At 35.2% G+C, this 21,388-nt stretch overlaps 3 protein-coding genes across 3 annotated transcripts; all 3 read left to right on the top strand.

The window, feature by feature from the left end:
- Positions 1–1,038: 1,038 nt before the first annotated feature.
- On the top strand, positions 1,039–1,518 carry LOC147511351 (secreted RxLR effector protein 78-like). The gene has a single exon (XM_086598437.1). It carries the CDS (start codon positions 1,039–1,041, stop codon positions 1,516–1,518), a length of 480 nt encoding a protein of 159 aa, XP_086454563.1.
- A 13,466-nt stretch (positions 1,519–14,984) lies between these two features.
- On the top strand, positions 14,985–19,898 carry LOC147511349 (uncharacterized). Its single transcript, XM_086603066.1, has 6 exons — positions 14,985–15,199; positions 15,364–15,393; positions 17,791–17,918; positions 18,454–18,596; positions 18,715–18,894; positions 19,632–19,898. Exons 1-4 carry the CDS (start codon positions 15,045–15,047, stop codon positions 18,495–18,497), a joined length of 357 nt encoding a protein of 118 aa, XP_086459192.1. The 5' UTR covers positions 14,985–15,044; the 3' UTR covers positions 18,498–18,596; positions 18,715–18,894; positions 19,632–19,898.
- Positions 15,252–17,596, top strand: LOC147511350 (Pentatricopeptide repeat (PPR-like) superfamily protein). The gene is made up of 2 exons (XM_086603062.1): positions 15,252–16,503; positions 16,609–17,596. The coding sequence occupies exons 1-2, from the start codon at positions 15,396–15,398 to the stop codon at positions 17,457–17,459; spliced, it is 1,959 nt and encodes a 652-aa protein (XP_086459188.1). The 5' UTR covers positions 15,252–15,395; the 3' UTR covers positions 17,460–17,596.
- Positions 19,899–21,388: the final 1,490 nt, after the last annotated feature.

The raw sequence follows: 21,388 nt of genomic DNA, 5'->3' as shown, positions 1-21,388 counted from the left end.
TCATATCACCAAGCTTGTTGAATCTAGTTTCTAAGAAAAAAAATGGATACATGTTTCGACACCGGAGTCAAAAGATACACCAATTTTTGTCTAGGGTGTCAGATTTGGACTGATTTCGAGTTTGGCAAAAAAAAAAAACACACAAAAGAGATCGATGAGTTCTTCTACCCCTCCACAATCTTCTCCTACGTACCCGTTACTTATCACATCACCATGATTTGTGGTACATACACTAAGCGTGACATCAAGTTTTTTAATGCTCTTGTCACTCAACCTCGTCAAGTTTTTTAATGCTCTTGTCACCCTGATTTGTGGTACATACACTAAGTGTGACATCAAGTTTGCACTCAGTGAAGCAATGAAAATAGGGAATCTATGCAACATGAGAAAAGCCGAGTTAAGTGGTATGATGAGGGGGAGAGGAACTCAGCCTATTTCCACTCAATTTACAAGATTCGACAAGGAGCGGCCTTATTTGCTGAACTAGAAACAGAGGAAGGACTTGTTTTGCATAAACAAGAGGATATTAAAAGTTATATTGTACAGTTCTTCGAGAGCAGATTTCAGTACAAAGCAGTAGAGATGGATGAGGAATTCCTGGGCTTAGTACCTAATATCGTCACTGCTGATGATAATGTGATGTTGACCGCAATACCAAATTTCTTTGAGATTGAACATGTTGTGTTTGCCATGGATCCTGGTAGCTCTCCAGGCCCAGATGGGTTCCAAGAAACATTTTATCAGTGTTGTTGGAGTATTGTAAAATTGGATGTGTGTAAAGCTATCAGATCGTTCTTTTTTGAAGGAATGATACCCACTGGTATGAATTCTCATTTTTTGACACTTACACCCAAAGATAGAGGTGTCAGAAAGATCTCCAAGTTTAGACCTATTTGCATGGGCAATTTCACTATGAAATTAATTTCAAAAATCATGCAATTGAGACTTAATTCTATGGTGGAGAAGCTGGTGTCTAAGGAGTAAGCAGGCTTCATCAAAGGGAGGTGTATCCAGGCTAACATTGGCCTTGCATCTGAGATGGCCAATGAAATGAAAAGGAAAAGAGTGCATGAAAATGTGGGACTAAAACTCGACATATCCAAAGCATATGATACTCTAAGCTGGGAGTTTCTATATAAGGTTTTGCACAAATTTGGTTTCTCTGATACATGGATTAAGTGGATACAAACCATTGTAAGCACTGCTAAGATATCTATTATGATAAATGGAGGACCATGTGGATACTTTAGCGTAGGACGTGGACTCAGGCAGGGAGATCCTTTATCACCACTTCTTTTTGCTTTGGCAGAATACACTTTAAGCAGAGGGATCAATTTCTTGCGGGACACTAGGGTGATTAAACCTATGGTGACTATTAAGAGAACAGATGCACCCAGTCATTTGTTGTTTGCTGATGATGTTTTTGTATTCCTGAAAGGAGATGAAACTGGTATGGAGGCAATCTCTGAGCTTCTTGATAGATATGAGAAGACTTCGGGACAGTGTGTGAGTAAGTAAAAAAGTAAAATCTTCACAAGAGGTATAAGTAGAATCAGGCAGGAAAACATACAAAGGGAGATGGGTTTTGAACTTGGAAGCTTTCCTGAAACATATTTAGGGGTACCAATCATACAAGGAAGGGTAACTAAGGCTATTATTACATGTGTGGTGGATAAGATAAGGAAGAGAATTACTGGTTGGGCAGGCAAATTATTATCATTTCAAGGAAGGGCAATCCTCATCAAATCAGTTCTAAGCAGTATACCGATATACAACATGGCTATTTATAGATGGCCTCATGGCCTCATCAAGCAAACTGAAACGATCTTAAAGAACTTCTTGTGGTTGGGGGACCCTAGTTGCAGGAAAGTGGTTACTGTGAGCTGGGACAAGTGTTGTAAACCCGTTGATGAAGACCCTACTTATCATCCTCTTCTCACTATTTTGGAGTAGAAAATAAGGAGATAAGTTGTTAAACCTTAAGCCGCAAAATACAAAACACACCCCATCAAGACAACATGCTTCCACTAGGCTTCATCAACTGTCCATGGGTTAGCCTAGCATCATATCACTACCTAACAAGTTGACTTGGGGTATGTATGAAAGATTAAAAACTATAACTAGAAAGAAAAGCTTGAACTTTTATTAATGGAGGAATGAAAAACTACAAACTAGCTTAAGAGAGAAGATATCATGAAAAATAGAATTAGTTTCTAACTTGTGATGTGTGTGAATACAAGTGTGTAGGAATAATATAGGATTTCAAGGAGTTTACATTTCTACCCCTTCAATTCTCTATTCTTCCATACTTTTCCATACTCTTATATTCCCTTCTAAGCATATTCTTTTCTATTATAATGACAACTATCTCATTTATCTTCTTTTGCTTTTGCTTTTACAAAATATGGATAAGAACAAAGGAAGCTTCTACTCTCGGGCCTTTTAAGTTGAGTCCATGTCTTTGAAATGATGTTGGAGTCTTTGGGCTTTAGTCTTTGAATCTTTAGTCTTGAGTCTTTTACATCTTTGAAGGTTTTTAGACTTGCCCTTGAAGTTGTGACTTTGACTTTGACATTTGATTGTTGACTTTGAGGCTAGGCTTCTTTTCCAATTAGCTTGAGCTTCTATAATTTGTGCATTTTTAAGCTCATTTTGGTGCTAGATGTCCTCTTTTGAGACTTATCATTAAATCTGAGCTTGTATCCTACAAAAGCAATAAGAACATGCATGAGTTTTCTACATTATTGAACATATAATTAACTTTATTAAAGCATTATGAGAGTATAGAAATACATATTGATATAAGGCACGCACTCTAAGTCAAAGTATTTCGATCTTGAGACATTTTGAAAAATGACGTTTTTTTGTAATGATGAACTAGGTGGTGAACGATTTTTTTTTTTTGTTAGTTGAAGGTGAAAGTGAGCGGAAGCGATTTGATGATGAAAAAAAAATCAATGGTGATATGATGAGGTGGTGGGCAAATAAAAACAGGGTGCAGTGGTGATGGATCACTTTCTAGATAGGAATCTAAAAAGTGTGGCTCTGAATACCAATTAGTGTATAACAAGGTAGTGTTTAGATAAAAGAGATATAAAGATCTCGATAGTACGTGGAGAAGTGATGAAGAAAGATAATAAATTAAGATGAACAAAAACAGTAAGTAAGATGAAGATCGTGATTTGGAGTAGAAAGAAAGATAACTCAATTGAGAGATTTCTTGAATTTAAATCAACTCATAATGGGTTGGTTCTTACAAAATACTAGAGAGAGAAACCATATTTATAGATATGGTTTCTTGGACTCTATAACAATCCAATTAAGAAACAATTTCTAATTCAAATTTGACACAAATAAATAAATAACTTAACTACTAATAAGAACTCTCTTCTAGAACTATCTAGAGTATAGGTATCTTATCCTACATTATTAATTTAGTTAGTTGTCAATTAACTATAGTTAATACACTTGTTACAAAGATGTGGATGGGTGCTCCTAGGAGCGAATTTTTTTTCTCAAATGACCGTGGATGCTTCTCATGTGGTTGCCTTGAACACTGCTTAGCGGTTTTCATTCAATATTATTCAATAAACATGATACCTAGCTTCTATTTTTTCATGGTCTCCCTCCAAAGTAGCCACGGTAGAATTAAAGGGAAAATTCGTTCTAAATGAGAAACTAAAGTTCCAATAAAGATTAAAGGTTAGACATTGGTCCTACTATTACTATGGTAATTAGACTTTGGTCTAGAAATGCTGAAATATTAGGTTTTGATCCTACTGCTGTTACTTGACCGTCAGTCAACTTAGTTGTGCCGTTTGTTTTTTTGAGCGTGCGTCACACGTGCTTACAAGTAGGACTAAACTCTAATATCTAACTTATAATAAGGACCATGTTAACAATGACATTATCATCTGGGTCAAATACTAATTTATCTTTAAGAGTGAGAAAGGACGATGATTTAGACAATGTGTATCTTCTAATACTCCTGTTTCGATCTTTTGCAATTCTTCCTTATACTCTCTAAGTTTTGCAAGTTTTTCTTCTATTTCCATAGTATATGCCTCGCAGATAATCAAAAAACAAAAGAAACCCATAAGAATTGTTTAAAAAACACATGTATAAAAGAAGAAAACTAGAAAAATTGTTTTGAAAACACATGCATAGAAGAAGCACTATGGTGTCGTGAGTATCTCACTACAAAGTAAGTAGTCACAAAAGAAATAAATATGCATCTTTCTAGTAGAATCTTGGAACATATATCTAACAAAATAGGGAAGTGTGGGGTCCAAAAGGCCCTATCCAATGGTAGGTAATCATTCTCACTAAAATATGACTTGGCAGATCCAAGTGTTTGGAGGGTTTGTGAAATTTTGTTAAGTGCAATCAATACCATGAGATCTATCTAAAAATCAGCCAAAAGTCAATAATTGCGGCTGAGTTTATAAACTGTTGGGCCTCCAAATTTGACATGGTACTGCATAATTGGTTGGCCAATTGATGCTATTGGGCAATTGGGCAATTGGGCTGGCCTTACGCCCAAAGCGCGCGTACGCCTGACGAGTTGTTTCACACCGAAGATGCGGCTGGCCTTGCGTCGAAGGCACGATGTGTTATTGACAAGTTGTCGGGTAGCGCCGCAAGCGCGTCGAGGTCTCACAGGCCGTAAGCACGGGCATACCCTAGTGTTATATAAATCAAGGACATAAAGGTTCATATAATCTTTACATGTTCGATCCATTATATATGAGGTGGAATGATGAAACATATTAAGTTTTTACTTAGCTTGAACATTGAATGACAATTCTACTTTCTGGAATTATACCCACAATCTTTTCCTCGGATACAAGTTCTTGATACTATACCCATAGAGATTCAATACATACACTTGTAAAACATCCATCGATCAAAAACACTATGTCGTAAAAATATGAACCCTAACATGATTAAAAATAAACAAACAAGCAAAATCTTTACTCTAATAGAAAATCCTATAGATCCTAAAATAATTATAGTGTCTGATGCTGGTTATATGTTGCTTAGTTTCTTATCTATCATACATATTACTATTTCTAGCACAAAAGATGCCACTGAAGGCGATGCTTTGAATTTATTCCCCATCCACTGAGCTAGCTAGAGAATTGGTTTATGCAACATATCAACCAATTTTGAGGCAATTTATTGTAAAACGTGAAAAAAACTTTCCTTAATATGGAAATCAAATTCCACCTGAATGGTCAATTAGAACTCTCAACTAAATAATAGTCTTACGTACTGTAACTTATATATACTATAGTTTAGTCCTACTTGTAAGTTAGATATTAGAGTTTAGTCCTACTTGTAAGCACGTGTGACGCATGCTCAAAAGAGCAAATGGCATGACCACAGGCAACTAAGTTGACTGACGGTCAAGTAACATAAGTAGGACCAAAATCTAATATTTCAGCATTTCTGGACCAAATTCTAATTCCGTAATAATAGTAGGACCAATGTCTAAAAAACCCAAGATTAAATGATCAAAGAAAAAAATGTTCTAGAATCTCTCATTGGTGGTTTTTTTTTTCTTTGTGTGTGTGTGTGTGTGTTGGGGGGGGGGGGGAGGTTGACTATATATATACACACCGTGGCATGACAATTTAAATATTACCCAAAAACTATAAAAGAAAAACTTTTAGATTAATTTATTATTAAGAATGTAAGAGTGGGGGACTTAAAGTAAGAATGAGGATAACAAAAACGTAAATTTTCATTATTTTTGTTTGTTTGTTTGTTTGTTTGTTTGTTTGTTTGTTTTATTTTATTTTATTTTATTTTTAATGCCAACAACTAACGAATTTTTGAAAACTTCGTCAAAACCCGTATTATACTTTTCAAGGCAAAAATTCGTGAATTATTTCAAATCTTTCAAACATTCAGAAGTATTAAAAGTATGACCTTTCAAAAATTCGATTCGCGAATAATTCGGCGAATTGCTAACAAGGCTATGACATTGTCTCTTTTACCCATAGAACTGAACCTCTCATTTGTTGATATTAGGTGTGCATAGGGGATCTTGTAATTTCCGCCTTACCCAATTAATTTCAACATGTTTCAACACATGTGCCCACACATGTAAAGTTCTATACCTTTACCAAAACAAAAAAAATTGTACTGTATGTGCAAAGAAGGAACTACCACGGTAAGCCTATCATTTCCTACTATTCCTTACATGCTACTCCAATTATTAAAAAGCACATGGAAATGGATATATTATAACATTTCACAAGTTCACTTTGATTTAATCTTAGATTAAAAATAGATAATTTCTTCAAATTTTACTATATAAATTGATAAAATAAGAGCAAGGGTGGCTCAAGGCAATAATTGAATTTTTTTAATAAAAAAAACATAAATACAAAGTGAAGATAGAAACATAAGAGTGTTGTGAGGGAGATCCTCACAGACAGAGAGATCCCAGACAAGACACTATAAATACATTAGGAAGACTAGAAGAATAAAAAATGTCCTACATATCATAGCCAAACAACAAAGTCACAAATTTAAAATTTCAATAGATTTATTTAACAAAGAATTACACAAGAGAGAGAGAATTATAAAAAAACCAAAGAAAGCAAAAGAATGATAGAGATAAGATTGAAGTGATGGCTTCAATGCCTCACATTTGATAATTTGTCATAGGGTGATGAAGAAGTTTAATTAGTTATGGAGGCGTGTCTGTTTATTTATTATAGAAGGAGAAAACGCGAGGGAAACGAAGGGGTTTAATGCAATTTTCTAATTTCATTCTAATTTTCCAATATAAAAATGTTTACAATGGACTGTACGTGGGCTAGAATATATTGGGGTCCACTTGGGCTGCGGGGCCCTAAGCGGCTGCTTGTTTTCCTATAGGGTAGAGCTAACCCTGTCCCGATATCCAAATGGCACGCTGCCTCGTTGCAAGATGGATGAAGTATTTTGTTGAGCAGGTTTTTACAGAAGATAATGTCGCATCAAACACAAAAGTTGTCCTTGATATCACTACTAAAAAAAGACTTATAATGACGGCTAAAAACTGTCATGAAACAGGTTTAATGACGTGTTTTCATTAAAAAAACAACCGTCATTATAGAGCCCGTCATAAAAGTTTACCAAAACCGTCATTAAATTTATGACGGATTTGCGAAAACCGTTATGTACTTCAAATATTTTATGTCAAAATAGGGCTAAAACCGTCATAATAGGCAATGAAATATTGAGTGTTCTATAGTAACCGTCATTAATTTTAGTACAACTGTCATAATTTTCAAGAAAAACCATCAAGAAACCTGTTCAATTTGTGATGGTTTTGGCAAAGCCGTCATAAAAATATACATTTTTTGGGAAAAAAAAATATTTATTAAAAATTATTTTATACCCAAAATATTGAATAAATCAGCACGTATACAATCAAACTCCACTGTAAACAACTTAACATGATCACGAATGTAACGAACTAGCCAGTTCGTGATATATTCACAAAACAGAATCCATTACATTCCACCATCTCAAAAAATTACATACATTTAACCAAAAATATCCACAAAATATGTCTAAAAAAGAACAATTTGCATGGTTTGAGTTTCATTCATCGAACCTTGTCCAAACTTAACCTGCAAAAAATCAAAGTACAAAAAGAAAATAAGAAGAGTATCATTCGAAGAAAACGACGAAAGGAAAAAAAAACGTTACTTCTAACAAGAAGAAAGTGATAAAAAAAAAAAAAAACTTTACATTGCAACTTAGTTCCAGACCAGGAATAATGCAAACCATGTTATCAATTCAAATCAATCATTCAAAACTTCGACCACCTCTTACAAACATCCAGTAAAGCACATTTGAAAAATATATATAACTCCTGTATTTAGGAGTAGTACCAACTGGAAAATGATTGTTTCTCATGTTAGGACAAACCCCTAAGAATAAAGTTCTTTGAACTAAACCATAATTAATTCCAAAAGAAACATAAGATAATATGCCGGACACAAAATGGGAGAAAAAACTTGTCATGGAGATTAATTACTTGATTTGGTTCCAATCAAGAGAAAGGACCTGTCTCATATTTTTGACATGGAACAAGTTAATTTGTGCCACACTCCCTATGCTTATACTCGTTTTCTTTAGTCAAGTCTTAAGCACTTCAAGTTGTTTCAGGGAACCAAGGAAACATCCAGAGAGATCAAAGTTCACCAACATTTAAACAGGGTTTCCTGATTTTTCTAAATCGTGGTATCTTCTGAGATCTATAACCCTCAAACAAGAGAAATTATTCTCTGAAATTAGGAGCAAGGCTAAGATACCTCAAGCTTTTTGGGAGCCATATATCCTGATAAACAAATTCAGTGTGATAGTATATTGTCATACTTCCTAGTAAAAGTAATGGCTTGTTTAATGGGAATAAAGGTTTTATTTCATGTAGCCTTAGCTATCTACAAGGTAAATGTTACCAGCACTAACTGGAATTAGACACTCAAAAAAGAAAACAATAATTATATAGATACAAAGAAAAAAATTATAGGAAACAATGTGGCCTGACCTTGAAAAATAAAATTAGGAGTATATGTGCATGCAAGAGTATTTTGAAACTTTTTCATCAAAGTGAGAATCCTAGCTAATTCCTCAAATGTAGCCGTATCAAAAGTAGTAGAAGTTGTGGGTGATAACCTTGAGATGTCAAATGTGAAGGTAGCTTTGGCGTTGGTGTGGGTGTCTTGATGTTAGCACTTATAATGTCTAATAATGGTTCTCAAAGTAAGGGTTGAGGATCGGAATTGAAGAGAAAGAAGAAACTTAACCATGCATAGTAGACACAAGAGTAACAAATACTTAGAACTATCATATCCAATTAATTATATTATTTAGCCCAATAAACTAATTAACCTAATTAGCCAACTAGTAGTTGCGATTCTACACTTTCAATATTGGAAATCTCTATTATTATGTAAATTGATGTAAATTGATTATTGGATAAATTAACAATATTGTTTGTTTAAGTAAAAAATAATTATTTTAAATTAATTAAAAATAAAACATGTCATAGAAAAAACGCTTAAAAAGAAACAAGCAAATTGGCGCGTGAACAAACAAACTATTTAAATTGTGTTGTCACAAACATGTAATGCTAACATTGGTTCACCCTAGAACAAATTCCTGGCTCTGCCACTGAGTCTAGCGCATTATGGAACAAGTAAAAAGGAAGAGTTGAATAGTTACACATATCTTCTATCTAATAAAACAGAAAAAAGTGGCCGGGAGGACAGATTCGGAGGACAAATTCCACGTCATAAGATGAGACGTGGTCGACACACCCCTTAAATATAGCCTCGAAAAAATCACGAGAGGTGAGTTAAAAAAATCTTATGGGAGTTAAAAATTTTTCTCACCTCACCTCACCCCCACACAAAAAAGTCTTATAGGTTGTTGGGCTGAATCTTTATGGGCCTAGAAACATGAACATGAGCTCATTTTAAACAAAAATGGTTGTGTGTGTGTGTGTGTGTGTGGGGAGGGAGGGAGGCCTCGTGAGCTGTAGTCTTCAACATAAGAGGAATGCAACTTTGGCATTGATGCTTGTTCCCGTAATAGTGCGTTACATACACTGCCTATAGGAATCTTTCAATGACAAGACATCTAGCAGGCCTAGCTTCCTTACACGCATAGAGCATAAAAACTTAATCTATAGTCTACAATATATATATATATATATATATTGTCCCTGTGACGGACACAAATGTGAATAGTGATTTGGTGAATAGTGATTTTCGTTAGTGTCCGTCACAGGGGCAAAATTGTAATTTCGTTAGTTTCTATCTAATTCTCAATTTTTCCTCTCTCTAATCGCTCTCTCTCTCTCTCTCTCTCGGTCTCCCCATTTTGCCCATTTGCAACTTTTAGATATCTCATCTTCTTGCTCCACGCCTCCACCGAATCTCCTTCATTCCTAATTTCATCCAAGAATCATGTCCAAAGTCATTTCAAAATCAATATTTATAGCCACTCTTAATCACTTTGAGGATCAAAAGGTTATAAGGGGCAACTAAATGGGATTACAAATTAATAAACACTTTCGATTTCTCTAATACTTCAACCAGATCAGAAAATAGGAAGATAGTTGGGGATGCTCGCGAACCGATATCATCATTATCAGCATTAGCATCATCTGAAGGTAAAGCTTTATCAATAACTCTAACAAGCTCTGTATAATCAATTTTGCCAATAAGAAATCCTTTGGGGAGGTAGAAGAAGTCGATACCTTCTTGCTTTAATTTTAGTTTCAAATGAAGCATATACTAATTGTTTATCTTTCCTGCCTCATTTAATTTTGGTAGCAACTGCCATTTGATTTAAAATGGATGATAATTCAGTTGCAAATCAATTATCTAATAATAATAATAATCGATTGGAGCGAAAGCGAATCGGTATAGAGAGCGTCGCCAGATGATGACTGAGGAACAGCTAGAGATTCGAAAAGAATGTTGGCATTTGCAATATAGAGAATATAAACAAAATATGAGTGATGAGCAAATTGCCACTGAAAAAGAGCGTGTGATGAGGTTTCGTGTAAGTGCACATCACGGGAAGTTGTCGAATGAGCACCTAATATGTTTTCAGTTAGTGCTGATGAATAGTTGAAGGTTTTAGCTGATAGGTTTCATAAACATGGTGGTTATGGTTTATGGTTTATGGTTTTCCCCCTGTGATGGACACAAACGTGACACCAAATCACTATTCCTCATACCCTATATTTTTCTAATATAGTAAGATGGTCTGATAGAGATAGTCCTTAATTGTTTCAGACTGAAAATGGTTTACCTTCGGCGAGGTTTTTTCCGAAAGGTGTTGGTCATAATGTTAAACCTTATGGGCTTGGACAGAATGAGAATTTAGAAGATGGAACTGAGGGGAATGGAAGAAATGATTATAGGAGGAGGTCTAGAAAGAGGGTTACTTATCAACGTGAGTCATATAATACTGAGTTCGATAGTGGAGCATTTCAAATACTATTGATAAAAGATAAAACAGATGTAGAGGGTGGTTTGAATAAATTAAGCATTTCAGCTGGTATAGAAGAAATGGGGGTGAAGTCGCAATCGATGGTAAAGTCTAGGGAAGGAGATGGTAGGGTTTTGTCACATAAAAATTTGAGAAATAAATGGGATAGATAAAAACAGTTATTACATGATATAGAGAAGAACCATTTATATTGCGCAAAGAGGTAGAAATGGGGGTATTGTGCCATTGTATCATTTTTTTGTTATCAACTTTCAGTTGCTCGATCAAGATTGTAACCGTGTAGTGGTTAGACATAACATCTTGATTATTTGTGCTCATATCTAATTTCCCAAATGTCTGTCTGTTGAATTCATTGTCACAAGGTATGACACAACTTGATCCTTCTACAACGACTATATACAATGGTCATTTGTAAGCCTTTCAAGCTCCTTATAGCGGTGGGAATAGTTTCTTAAAATCAGCCTGAGTTCCTCCTTTCTTAGTTATGAAAGCTTTAGCTTACTGCTATATATGAGAACCATGATACTCACAGAGGCATTAATAATGTTTTGATGGTATTAGTACATACTTAACACTAATTTAAAAAATCAAAGGAAAAAGTTACAAAAAAAAAAAAAAAAATTACTTTCAATTTTGTTTAATTTCAATAGTAAAAAATTTATGGATTTTGTTTCAGTAAAAGATTCTATTCATGAGAGTGAGGAGTAGCGGCCTTCTTTCAATATTAGTTCTCTCTCCCCAATGCATATTGTTTTAGCTTTTGTTCAAGTCTTGAGATACTTTCAACTTAGTGTTGCAATAAATATATAAGGTCATATTGTCATCATGATTGGTCTAAAAATCATGTTGGTGCAGTGGTGCTTTTCATAGGAAAGCATGCAACGGAACCGCTGCAACTACATTAAGGATTCTGGATACTGCAAATAAAATGGTGAGTGAGAAGGTACCTTTGAAGCTGAGTGCCTAAGAGGTTAGAAGCAAAGATAGTTGTAGTTCTATTGGAAAGTTGTAGCTAGACAAGATAATTATCGTATGAAATAACTTGGTACTTATGAGAAAGCTGAGAAATAAATCAGATGAGCTGGATTAGCAACAAAAAGATAAAGTCCCAAGCATTGGACCTCCTTTTTCAAATTTTTGTTTGGAGTTGTAATAGACTTATAAGTTTTTTGGAGTAACCTCAGCAGAAACTTGGCAATCTCAAGACATGCTATGGGGCAATTTTTATTTTCTTATGCGTTCTATGGGACAATTTTTGCTATCAACTATGTTACATGCTATGGGGCAATTTTTATTTTTTTATGCGTTCTTTACTGACTACTGTGTATTTGATATTTTGCATCTGTATATATTTATCTGATATTTGGTTCTTTTGCATTGGTATATATGGTTTTTCAACTCCCCTAACATATCTTGATCTACAATTTTCACCAAGATCGATTTAAACATAGACTGACAGTTACCAAAATCATGAACATATACAGACTTGCACCATTTTAGATATGCTAATACTTATACAATTAGCTTGGTGTAAAAATACGTATGTATGCACATGCATCATGCTAGTATATATATCGGGCTGGCTACATCGGCATACAAAAATGACATACGAAAGTGACACACGCAATCCTACCTACCTACATAATGAACTAAAAGCTTATTTTCTGGGGATGTGATCTCCACAACATAAAAATCATCTCCATAAAAAATATAATCAACTCCTTTGAACATGTCTAACCCTACCAAACATTGAGTTTAAGTTAGAAATTTATCTAACGGTCCAGAATTTAAACACCTATTTGACAAGACTAGAGACATCCAATTGAACTGATTTTTTGGTAGAGATGCTATCCATATCAGGTAAGTCATCTCTACCAAAAATCATCCCTTAATTAGTTCAATGTGCAAGTCCGCTTTTGGAATGCATATGTCATTTTCGTATGTCAATTTTGTATGTTGTATATATATAGTTTATAGTCTGCATCTTAGAAGTACATAGTTAAAATAAGTACGTAAGTAAAATTTCACCTAGAAAATGAATTTAAATCTAATTTTTTGTGTATATCATCTACTCACCATAAACATCACTCTACAAAATTTTAACTCATTTTAAAATCTCTAACCTAAGCAAAAAATTATTGCAAAAATACTATTTTATAGACCGTTAAATTTCTTTTTAAAGATGACAACAATTTTTATCTAGGTTAAAGGTTTCCAAACGGGTTGAAATTGTGTGGAGACCAATTTATGGTGAGTAGATGGTATTATATATACGAGCTCGTTATATGAACGAATTTTATATGAACTCCACCACCAAAAGTGAATTAATAAAATGAATTGAAGGCGCGCTGATTTTTGGTAAAGATAGTTTTCTCATAATGGAGAATCTCCATACCAAAAATCAGCCCAAACAAAAATGTTTAACCTTGTCAAAAATTGTTTTTGAAATTTGAAAAATCTAGACCTTTGGATAATTTTATAACATTGTAAGCAAATTTTGGTATGTTTATACATTTTCAAATGTGCTAATGTTTTCTAAAGATGATCTATAATCATCTTATAGAGAGAACATCTCCACAAAAAATCAGCTTCTAATTCATTGTTTTTTATGGTGGATTTTTTTTTTAAAAATTTGTATATATATTTGAATATATTGAATCATGTTGAGTCATATTTTCAATTATTTTTTGTTTGAGGAGGAAGACAAAGATGAATAGATAGTTGTAGGATAAATTTGATTGCATCGACGACGATGGAGATTAACTACGTATTTGTGTGGCCCGTGCTGTCCAGTCAAGATAAAATCATTCGTTTTTTGAAAACAATGATATGATGGGGTTAGGGCGTTAGCCAGACCTTACCTTGCCTGCATTAGCTCCTGAAAAGTACATGCCCAACATATCCTCCTCAACATATATATTGGTGTAACCTACTGTCTAGAGGAGGTATAATGTATTCATTCAAAGTAGTACCATCTTGCCTCACTACACATGACTGAATGCCATTTGTTTTTGCTTTTTATAAGACCTTGAGGTCTTATAACCTTATAACCTCTTATAAGATGTGACCAAGTGATTTTGGACATTTTTTAGGTTTGTTTTTTGCCTCTTATAAGAGGTATTCTATTAGAAATGTCTTATAAGAGGTTCCAATTCTATAAGTACCAAAATTGGATCTATTTCAATTCTATAAGTCTTATAATTTGAAAAATGACTCAAACACCCCATCCATATATCCCTAGCCTCATTTCTCTCTTCAATTTTCATTATCTTTCTCTCAAAATAACTCCATTGCCCTAGCCACCACCGGCTACCACCACTGCTGCCACTACCACCACCATCATCACTACCATGCACCACTACCATCACCATCATCACCTCCACCACCACTACCACCGTACTATTAAGACTATCACCACTATTACCACCATGCTATTAAAACCACCACCACTTCTACTACTATCACCACCACCATCACTACCACCGTGTTATTAAGACCAATATCATCACCTCTACTACCATCACTACCATCGTACTATTAAGACTATCACCACCACCACCACCATGCTATTAAGACATCCACCACTTATACTACCACCACTACCACTGTATTATTAAGACTAATATCATCACCTCCACTACCACCACCACCGTGCTATTAAGACCACTACCACCACCACCAATCGATATTCTAATTATCAAAATTGATTTGAAATCGAAAATCAAACTATGCGCTTGCTTCAATTTAATCTATTCAAGTTAAATGTGATGTAAAGTAAGATTATATTTGTCAAATAAGCATCTATAAGATGTCATGTATTTGTTTTTTCTATTTTTACAAGTGCTTATAAGAGGAACTTAAAATGAAAAACAAACCACTTTATAACACCATCTTATAAGACTCTATTATAACACATGGTCTTATAATACCCTCTTATAATTTAACCCTAAAAAACAAATACACACCACATGTCTACTACATATCATCTTAATTAATAGCAGACTTGTAAATGCATGCAAGATTTAAGAATTTATGGGGCAAATTTTGTGCTTCAGTTGTCGTCAGTTAGGTCAGTACAGCAAGATCATCGTTATGGTTTGTTGTGGGAATTTGTAAACTTGGGACTACGTGTGTGGGCGGGCACGTGCATAATAAAGACTAAGCGAGAGTGAGTTCGCATAGCCGTCTTATACTCTTCAGTTCCTGCGCCAACAAAAAAACTCTCGTTTCATCCTTATTTGTCATTGTTTGTCGTATCTTCGTTTGTATATTTATCATTGCTTTTTTATATTGATCTTAATTATTTGGTTTGAGTGTTTGACTACTCTACAGGGTTTTGAGAGGTTGCAAAATCATAACAGGGTATGTGCAAGGACCTAATATTTAAATATACACAATGCCCTGTACATTTTGTTCTGGTAGTGACCGAGTTATATCTAATTGTAGAAGATATGGGCACACATGAGAAAATATTGAGGATGGAGTTATGTAGACCACCTGTGTATTGTTACTTGAGAAAGTTTTCCACTCAAAAAGTTACTAGAGTAACCAAGGAGGAAATTCTGGTGCACATTCAAAATTGTAAATCTATAAGGGAGATTAAACAAGTCTACTCTCAGATCTTTAGGACGGGATTCAGTCAAAATAGAGATACATTACAGAAATTCATGGGCATCTGCACAAACCCGGATACTGGGAATTTGAACTATGCAGAGAGAATCTTTAGGTACATTCAAGACCCTAGTCTTTTCATCTACAACTTACTGATAAAAGAATTTACAAAGAAGAATATGTTGAGAAAGTCTGTTTGGTTGTTTGCTCAATTGAGGGAAGACAGATTATTTCCAGATTATTTCACGTACCCATTTGTTCTCAAGGCAATTGGACGACTTCAGATGGTTTCAGATGGGAGAAAGATCCATGGACTTATAATAGCCACTGGGCTTGAGTTTGATTCTTACACGAGGAATTCACTGATGGACATGTATGCAGATTTCGGGCATACAAATACTTTGCAGAGGTTGTTTAAAGAAACACTAGATAAAGATATAATTTGTTGGAATATTCTGTTATCAGGGTACACCCGTTGCAGAAAATTCAGTGATGCACTTCTTGTATATAGACAAATGGAAAAAGGCAATGGAGTCAGGCCTGATGAAGCCACGGTAGTTATCACTCTTTCTGTATGTATTGCCTTACAAAATTTGGAATTGGGTAAAGAGCTCCATTATTATATCAGCAAGGAACTTGAATTCACCACTGTTCTTGGTAATGCTTTGATGGATATGTACGCAAAGTGTGGATCTTTAATTTTGGCACGTCAAGTCTTTGATGAGATGCAAATTAAAAATGTGATTTCATGGACTACTATTGTGTCTGGATATGTGAACTGTGGCAAGTTGCACGAGGCAAGGGAGTTGTTTGAAAGGAGTCCAACAAAGGATGTTGTTCTTTGGACAACTATGATCAATGGTAATGTACAATTCAGCCATTTTGATGAGGCTCTTGCTCTATTTAATGATATGCAAAATAGGAAGGTCAAGCCAGATAAATTTACTGTTGTTACTCTGCTTACAGGATGTGCCCAATTGGGAGCTCTAGAGCAAGGGAGATGGGTCCATGGGTACATAGAGGATAACAATGTTGTGATGGATGTTGTTGTTAGCACTGCACTTATAGACATGTATGCAAAATGCGGGTGCATGGATAAGTCCTTGGAAATTTTTAGGAGAACAAAAAAGAAGGATACAGCCTCCTGGACTGCACTGATATGTGGGTTTGCCATGAATGGGCAGACAAATAAAGCCCTTGAGTTGTTCTCCCAGATGGAACATTGTGGGGGGAAACCAGATGATATCACCTTTATCGGAGTATTGAGCGCTTGTAGTCATGGAGGATTGGTTGAGGAAGGCTGCTGTTATTTTGATTCCATGAAAAGAACTCATAAAATAGAGCCTAAAATAGAACATTATGGGTGTTTGGTTGACCTCTTTGGTCGTGCAGGACTGCTAGACGAAGCAGAAAGGCTGATAGATACGATTCCTAATTTTAGTGATGATGTTCTGCTACCCCTGTGGAGTTCTTTACTTGGGGCTTGCAGAATCCATAGGAATGTTCATATGGGTGAACGTGTGGCCAGACGGATACTTGGGATGGAGTCCAGTAATTCTGGTATACATTCACTTGCAGCCAATCTTTATGCAGCAGCTGACAGATGGGAAGATGTGACTAAGGTCAGAAGGAAGATGAAGGATCTAGGAATCAAGAAAACACCTGGGTGCAGTTCCATTGAGGTAAATGGTGTTTTCCACGAGTTTCTTGTAGCAGATAGTTCACACCCAAAGGCGAGGGAAAGCTATGCTTTATTACTCGACATGTTAGGGCTGCTGTTGAGTTCGCAAGAAAATGTAATAGATGGAAGTATCTGATCTTTATGATCCTTCATTGGGTGAAATGTGGTTTTTGGCATGAATTGTAGATTATACAGCAGTAAAAAGGTTATGCAGGTGAAAAGCATCCTGACAAAACAGATGAGTTTGGTTGAGAGATATATACTCTTCTCAATGTTTTTTAGCCGTCGGTGTGATTCTTCAGTGTGAACTTTTTATTTTTGCTTGTCTGGAAGAATGGAAAAAGACATCCAAATATAGCTGAAATACAGATATATGATTGTGTTGGTGTTTATGCCTTTAAGTTTCTGGTGAAATCTTGCTTGATTGCATAATCTGTCTCATATTACCAATTTGCTGCTGATTCTAGAAAACAGTCCTGTCGACGCTCTTGGGACCCAAGGGAGGATAAACGAGAATTATCTCCAAGTACTTTCTTCTACAAGAGCACACGTCCAAATAGAAGGTTCATTACAAGTCCACAACTAAAAGGATCTGGTATGTACTTAACCTACTGTTTGGTAATCATTTCATAGTCTTTTGTCATTGTTTAGTGTTACCAAAATAAATTGGTTGACTGTTTGCACTCTTTCTACCTTTATTTGTTCCTGTTCCCGCTTTTGACAAACCGACTCTATTCAAGGGTATCACTATTACACACCTTTGCAGACTAAGCTGGGAAAGGATCTTATAATGTGTGATTGTTTCTCAATTATACATTCAAATTGTCCGAGATTGGTTAGAATTCAAATTTCTTAAATCTCCTCAAGTTTCATTGTTCAGAAATGTTCTAATCACAGTGGCCCAGGTTCTTATAAAATGCCCCTGTGCTCAACAGAAAATCTCATCTTTCATGGAGCACACACTCCTGCAAATTTGACAACTTTGTGATCCCTTAATGTGTTTCCCATGGAAATGTTTTCCAACTGAGAAAGACGTTGAAAAATTATAAATACCATTGTCACAGCGAATGCTGGAATGTATGGATCCTATAGTTTTGTCATTCATATTAATGATTTAAGACTTCTTTCAGGAAGAGAACGGTGGTTCTTGAGATGGTTCATGAATTTTGACTAATGGAAGCCTATTTCACGATGTGTATGGTCTTCTAGAGGAGTGAGGAGATTCTTAGTACCATACTCTTCCTGCTGTTTTCTTAAAGTCAACATATAAAAGGTACTGAAGATTGTCAATTAAAACCTAAACTATATGTAGATAAGTTCAAATTTCTGTCATGCTCAGTCATAGTATTGGTTGAAGCCTTGTAATTGTGCAATCTATTGGAACAAAACAGGTATTTAACTGCTCGAGGAATTTTAAAGCTGAGTGGTGATCTATTCCTGTCTTTGGGCTGACTGGCAGCTGAAAGTTTATACCCAATGAAATCCACGAGTAGGCCTAGCGAGAATGGGACCAGACTCTCTAAGAAAAGTGGAAATTCTGGAATTTGTAGAGGAATTTAAAACAAAGACCGGTAAGCTACTCTTAATATCCCACCCTCCTCTTTGTTTAGGTTCGGTTCGGTTCCGTTCTCCTCTCTTTCTCTCTCTTTCCTTTTCCTGATTCTTTTTACTCTTGAAATTTTGAATGCGCAAGTGGGAAGTGAGCTATTAGTGCTACTATTATATGTGACAACAGTTGTTTACTAATTATCGTTTGAAAAAAAAGGCAACTGCTGTTTACATGTTACTTTGCTACGGTCTTGCGGACCTGAGATTAACAGCAGTCTCAAATATTCTATGACCTATCTTCGCCAGTTCTCCTTATTCTAATGGAAACACGTTTGTGCGTAATATATGTATCTCACATATAGTATGTCACCCAAGTTCACCGTGCATCACTTCAAGTAAATTGTGTGCGTTCCTCTGGTTTAAGTAAGTGTGCCCTCTGTTCTTCTGTGATTGTACATCATGGTCATTGTAGAGGTGTGGATTTTATGTCTATGACCTGATGTTGAGTTTGGTAGGGAATGACTGCACTCTTTATTTGGACAAGAGTTGCCTACGTATCAAGTTCTGTGGGTAAACTTGAATCAAGCCTGACGTAGTTCATCTCTCTCTACTTATAGATGTTTGAGCTGACTTTTTTGTGCTATCTTGATAATTCGTTGTCAAGTGTAAATCCATATTTTGTGCTATCTTGATAATTCGTCATTATTTATGATGTTACAAAATAAATATTTCCTTGATTGGTGCGTTGACTGAGCTTCAGGATCACGGTGGATCACTTGCTTCTATATATGGCAGTGCTTGATATTTGGAACAACCTGAGTTTGGTTCGTTGTCACGTCCTTGTAGCGTGGTACGAACTGGTGATGTACGAGCTGTGAAGATACAACCTAGTGTGTGGACACGTGTGATGTAATGATATATTTGAGAACGGAGAGTACTTATACAATTCTCTTTATTTTATTTTTTATTTTTTTGGACAGTTGTGGTGTGAAAAGAAATTATAAAAGAAAGCTTTTTACACGTGTCAGACAGCTGGTTTATTTGAACAAGTTTGGAAAATGTGCAGAAATTGTAAAGCTGTTCTTGAAGTCTGGCTCCATTGATAGGAGTTCATTTTTTAACCGTCCTAGGAAAGCGCGAATAGTTTGGTCGTGTGCTTGCTTCAGTTGGAATAAGGAGTCTAGGTCGGTTTGTTTCTTTCTGTTGTGGATGAACTCTGCTGCGAACGTCTCGGCCAGCTTGTCGAAGTTGTTAATTGAATCAGGAATGAGCGTGTAGAACCAGTCTAATGTTCCGTCTTTCAAACTGGTTGGAAAGAGTTTGCACTTTAGGTAGTAATAGTCTGGAGCATTGTAAAGCGTTAGGATTTGGCTGAAACGAACTACGTGCTGGCCTGGACAAGAGCTACCGTCGTACAACGGGAATTTTGGTTGGATAAAATCAGTGGAAGACTGCTTGTCCTTGACTGCTGTAGTGAATGGTGACACCTTGTATGATTGGAGCATCTTCTGAATGATTTGGGCTGCGCTGGCTTTTTCGCCTGTTTTGTCCAGTCGTTGGGTGAGGTCATCGATGCGTTGATTAGTGGTTGTTGTGAGGGCTGTGACTGCATTGTTGTTGATGACGTCTAGAGTCACGTTGTTGGTGTTGGAAGTGGTTTACTCGCGCTAGGGGTACAAACGGATAGGTTCGGATGCGGATATGGTTATATCCGAATCCGAATCCGAAAATTTATACCGATATCCGAATCCGAATCCGACGGATATTAAAAAAATTATCCGAATCCGATTTCGGATATCCGAAACGGATATCGGATAATATCCGATCCAAAAATTAAAATTAATTAAAATTTTATTTGTTTTGAATAATTCATTTTACCACTATAAAAACTAGTATAAATATTATATTTGTCATTTATTATTATTATTTTGTTATTATAGTTTTATATTATTAGTTTATGATTTTATATAATATTTTGTACAATAAAAAATAAATAAATAAATTATATATCCGAAATCGGATTCGGATAATATCCGATCCAAAAATTAAAATTAATTAAAATTTTATTTGTTTTGAATAATTCATTTTACCACTATAAAAACTAGTATAAATATTATATTTGTCATTTATTATTATTATTTTGTTATTATAGTTTTATATTATTAGTTTATGATTTTATATAATATTTTGTACAATAAAAAATGAATAAATTAATTATATATAATAACAATTAATTTTTTAAATCAGATTGGATATTATCGGATGCGGATATGTCAGTATCCGAATCCGTATCCGAAACCAATTCGGACATAAAAAAAATATCCGAATCCGAAATTTTCAGATAATATCCAATTTTTCGAATACGAATTCGAATCGGATTCGAATATTTGGATATCTACTTGCACCCCTAGCTCACGCATAGCTTGGTTCTCTTGCTAGAACGTGGTGAATGACTCGTGGAGGAACTTAACTTGATCTACTAGAGCTTGTAGTTGTATGGTGGTTTTCTAACCAACT

The sequence above is a fragment of the Coptis chinensis genome, chromosome 3 (genome assembly GCF_015680905.1).
Source record: "Coptis chinensis isolate HL-2020 chromosome 3, ASM1568090v1, whole genome shotgun sequence".
Lineage (NCBI taxonomy): Eukaryota > Viridiplantae > Streptophyta > Magnoliopsida > Ranunculales > Ranunculaceae > Coptis > Coptis chinensis.
This window is presented reverse-complemented; position numbering and strand designations above follow the sequence as displayed.

Bases quoted from the DNA above. Each gene is read 5' to 3' on its own strand.
- LOC147511350 (XM_086603062.1), top strand. From the start codon at position 15,396: ATGTGCAAGGACCTAATATTTAAATATACACAATGCCCTGTACATTTT. The intron at 16,504-16,608 runs GTAATGTACAAT...CTCTGCTTACAG, and splicing joins TTGGACAACTATGATCAATG to GATGTGCCCAATTGGGAGCT.
- LOC147511349 (XM_086603066.1), top strand. From the start codon at position 15,045: ATGCAAGATTTAAGAATTTATGGGGCAAATTTTGTGCTTCAGTTGTCG. The intron at 15,394-17,790 runs GTATGTGCAAGG...TGCTGATTCTAG, and splicing joins GGTTGCAAAATCATAACAGG to AAAACAGTCCTGTCGACGCT. The intron at 17,919-18,453 runs GTATGTACTTAA...GACTTCTTTCAG, and splicing joins TCCACAACTAAAAGGATCTG to GAAGAGAACGGTGGTTCTTG.
- LOC147511351 (XM_086598437.1), top strand. From the start codon at position 1,039: ATGGCCAATGAAATGAAAAGGAAAAGAGTGCATGAAAATGTGGGACTA.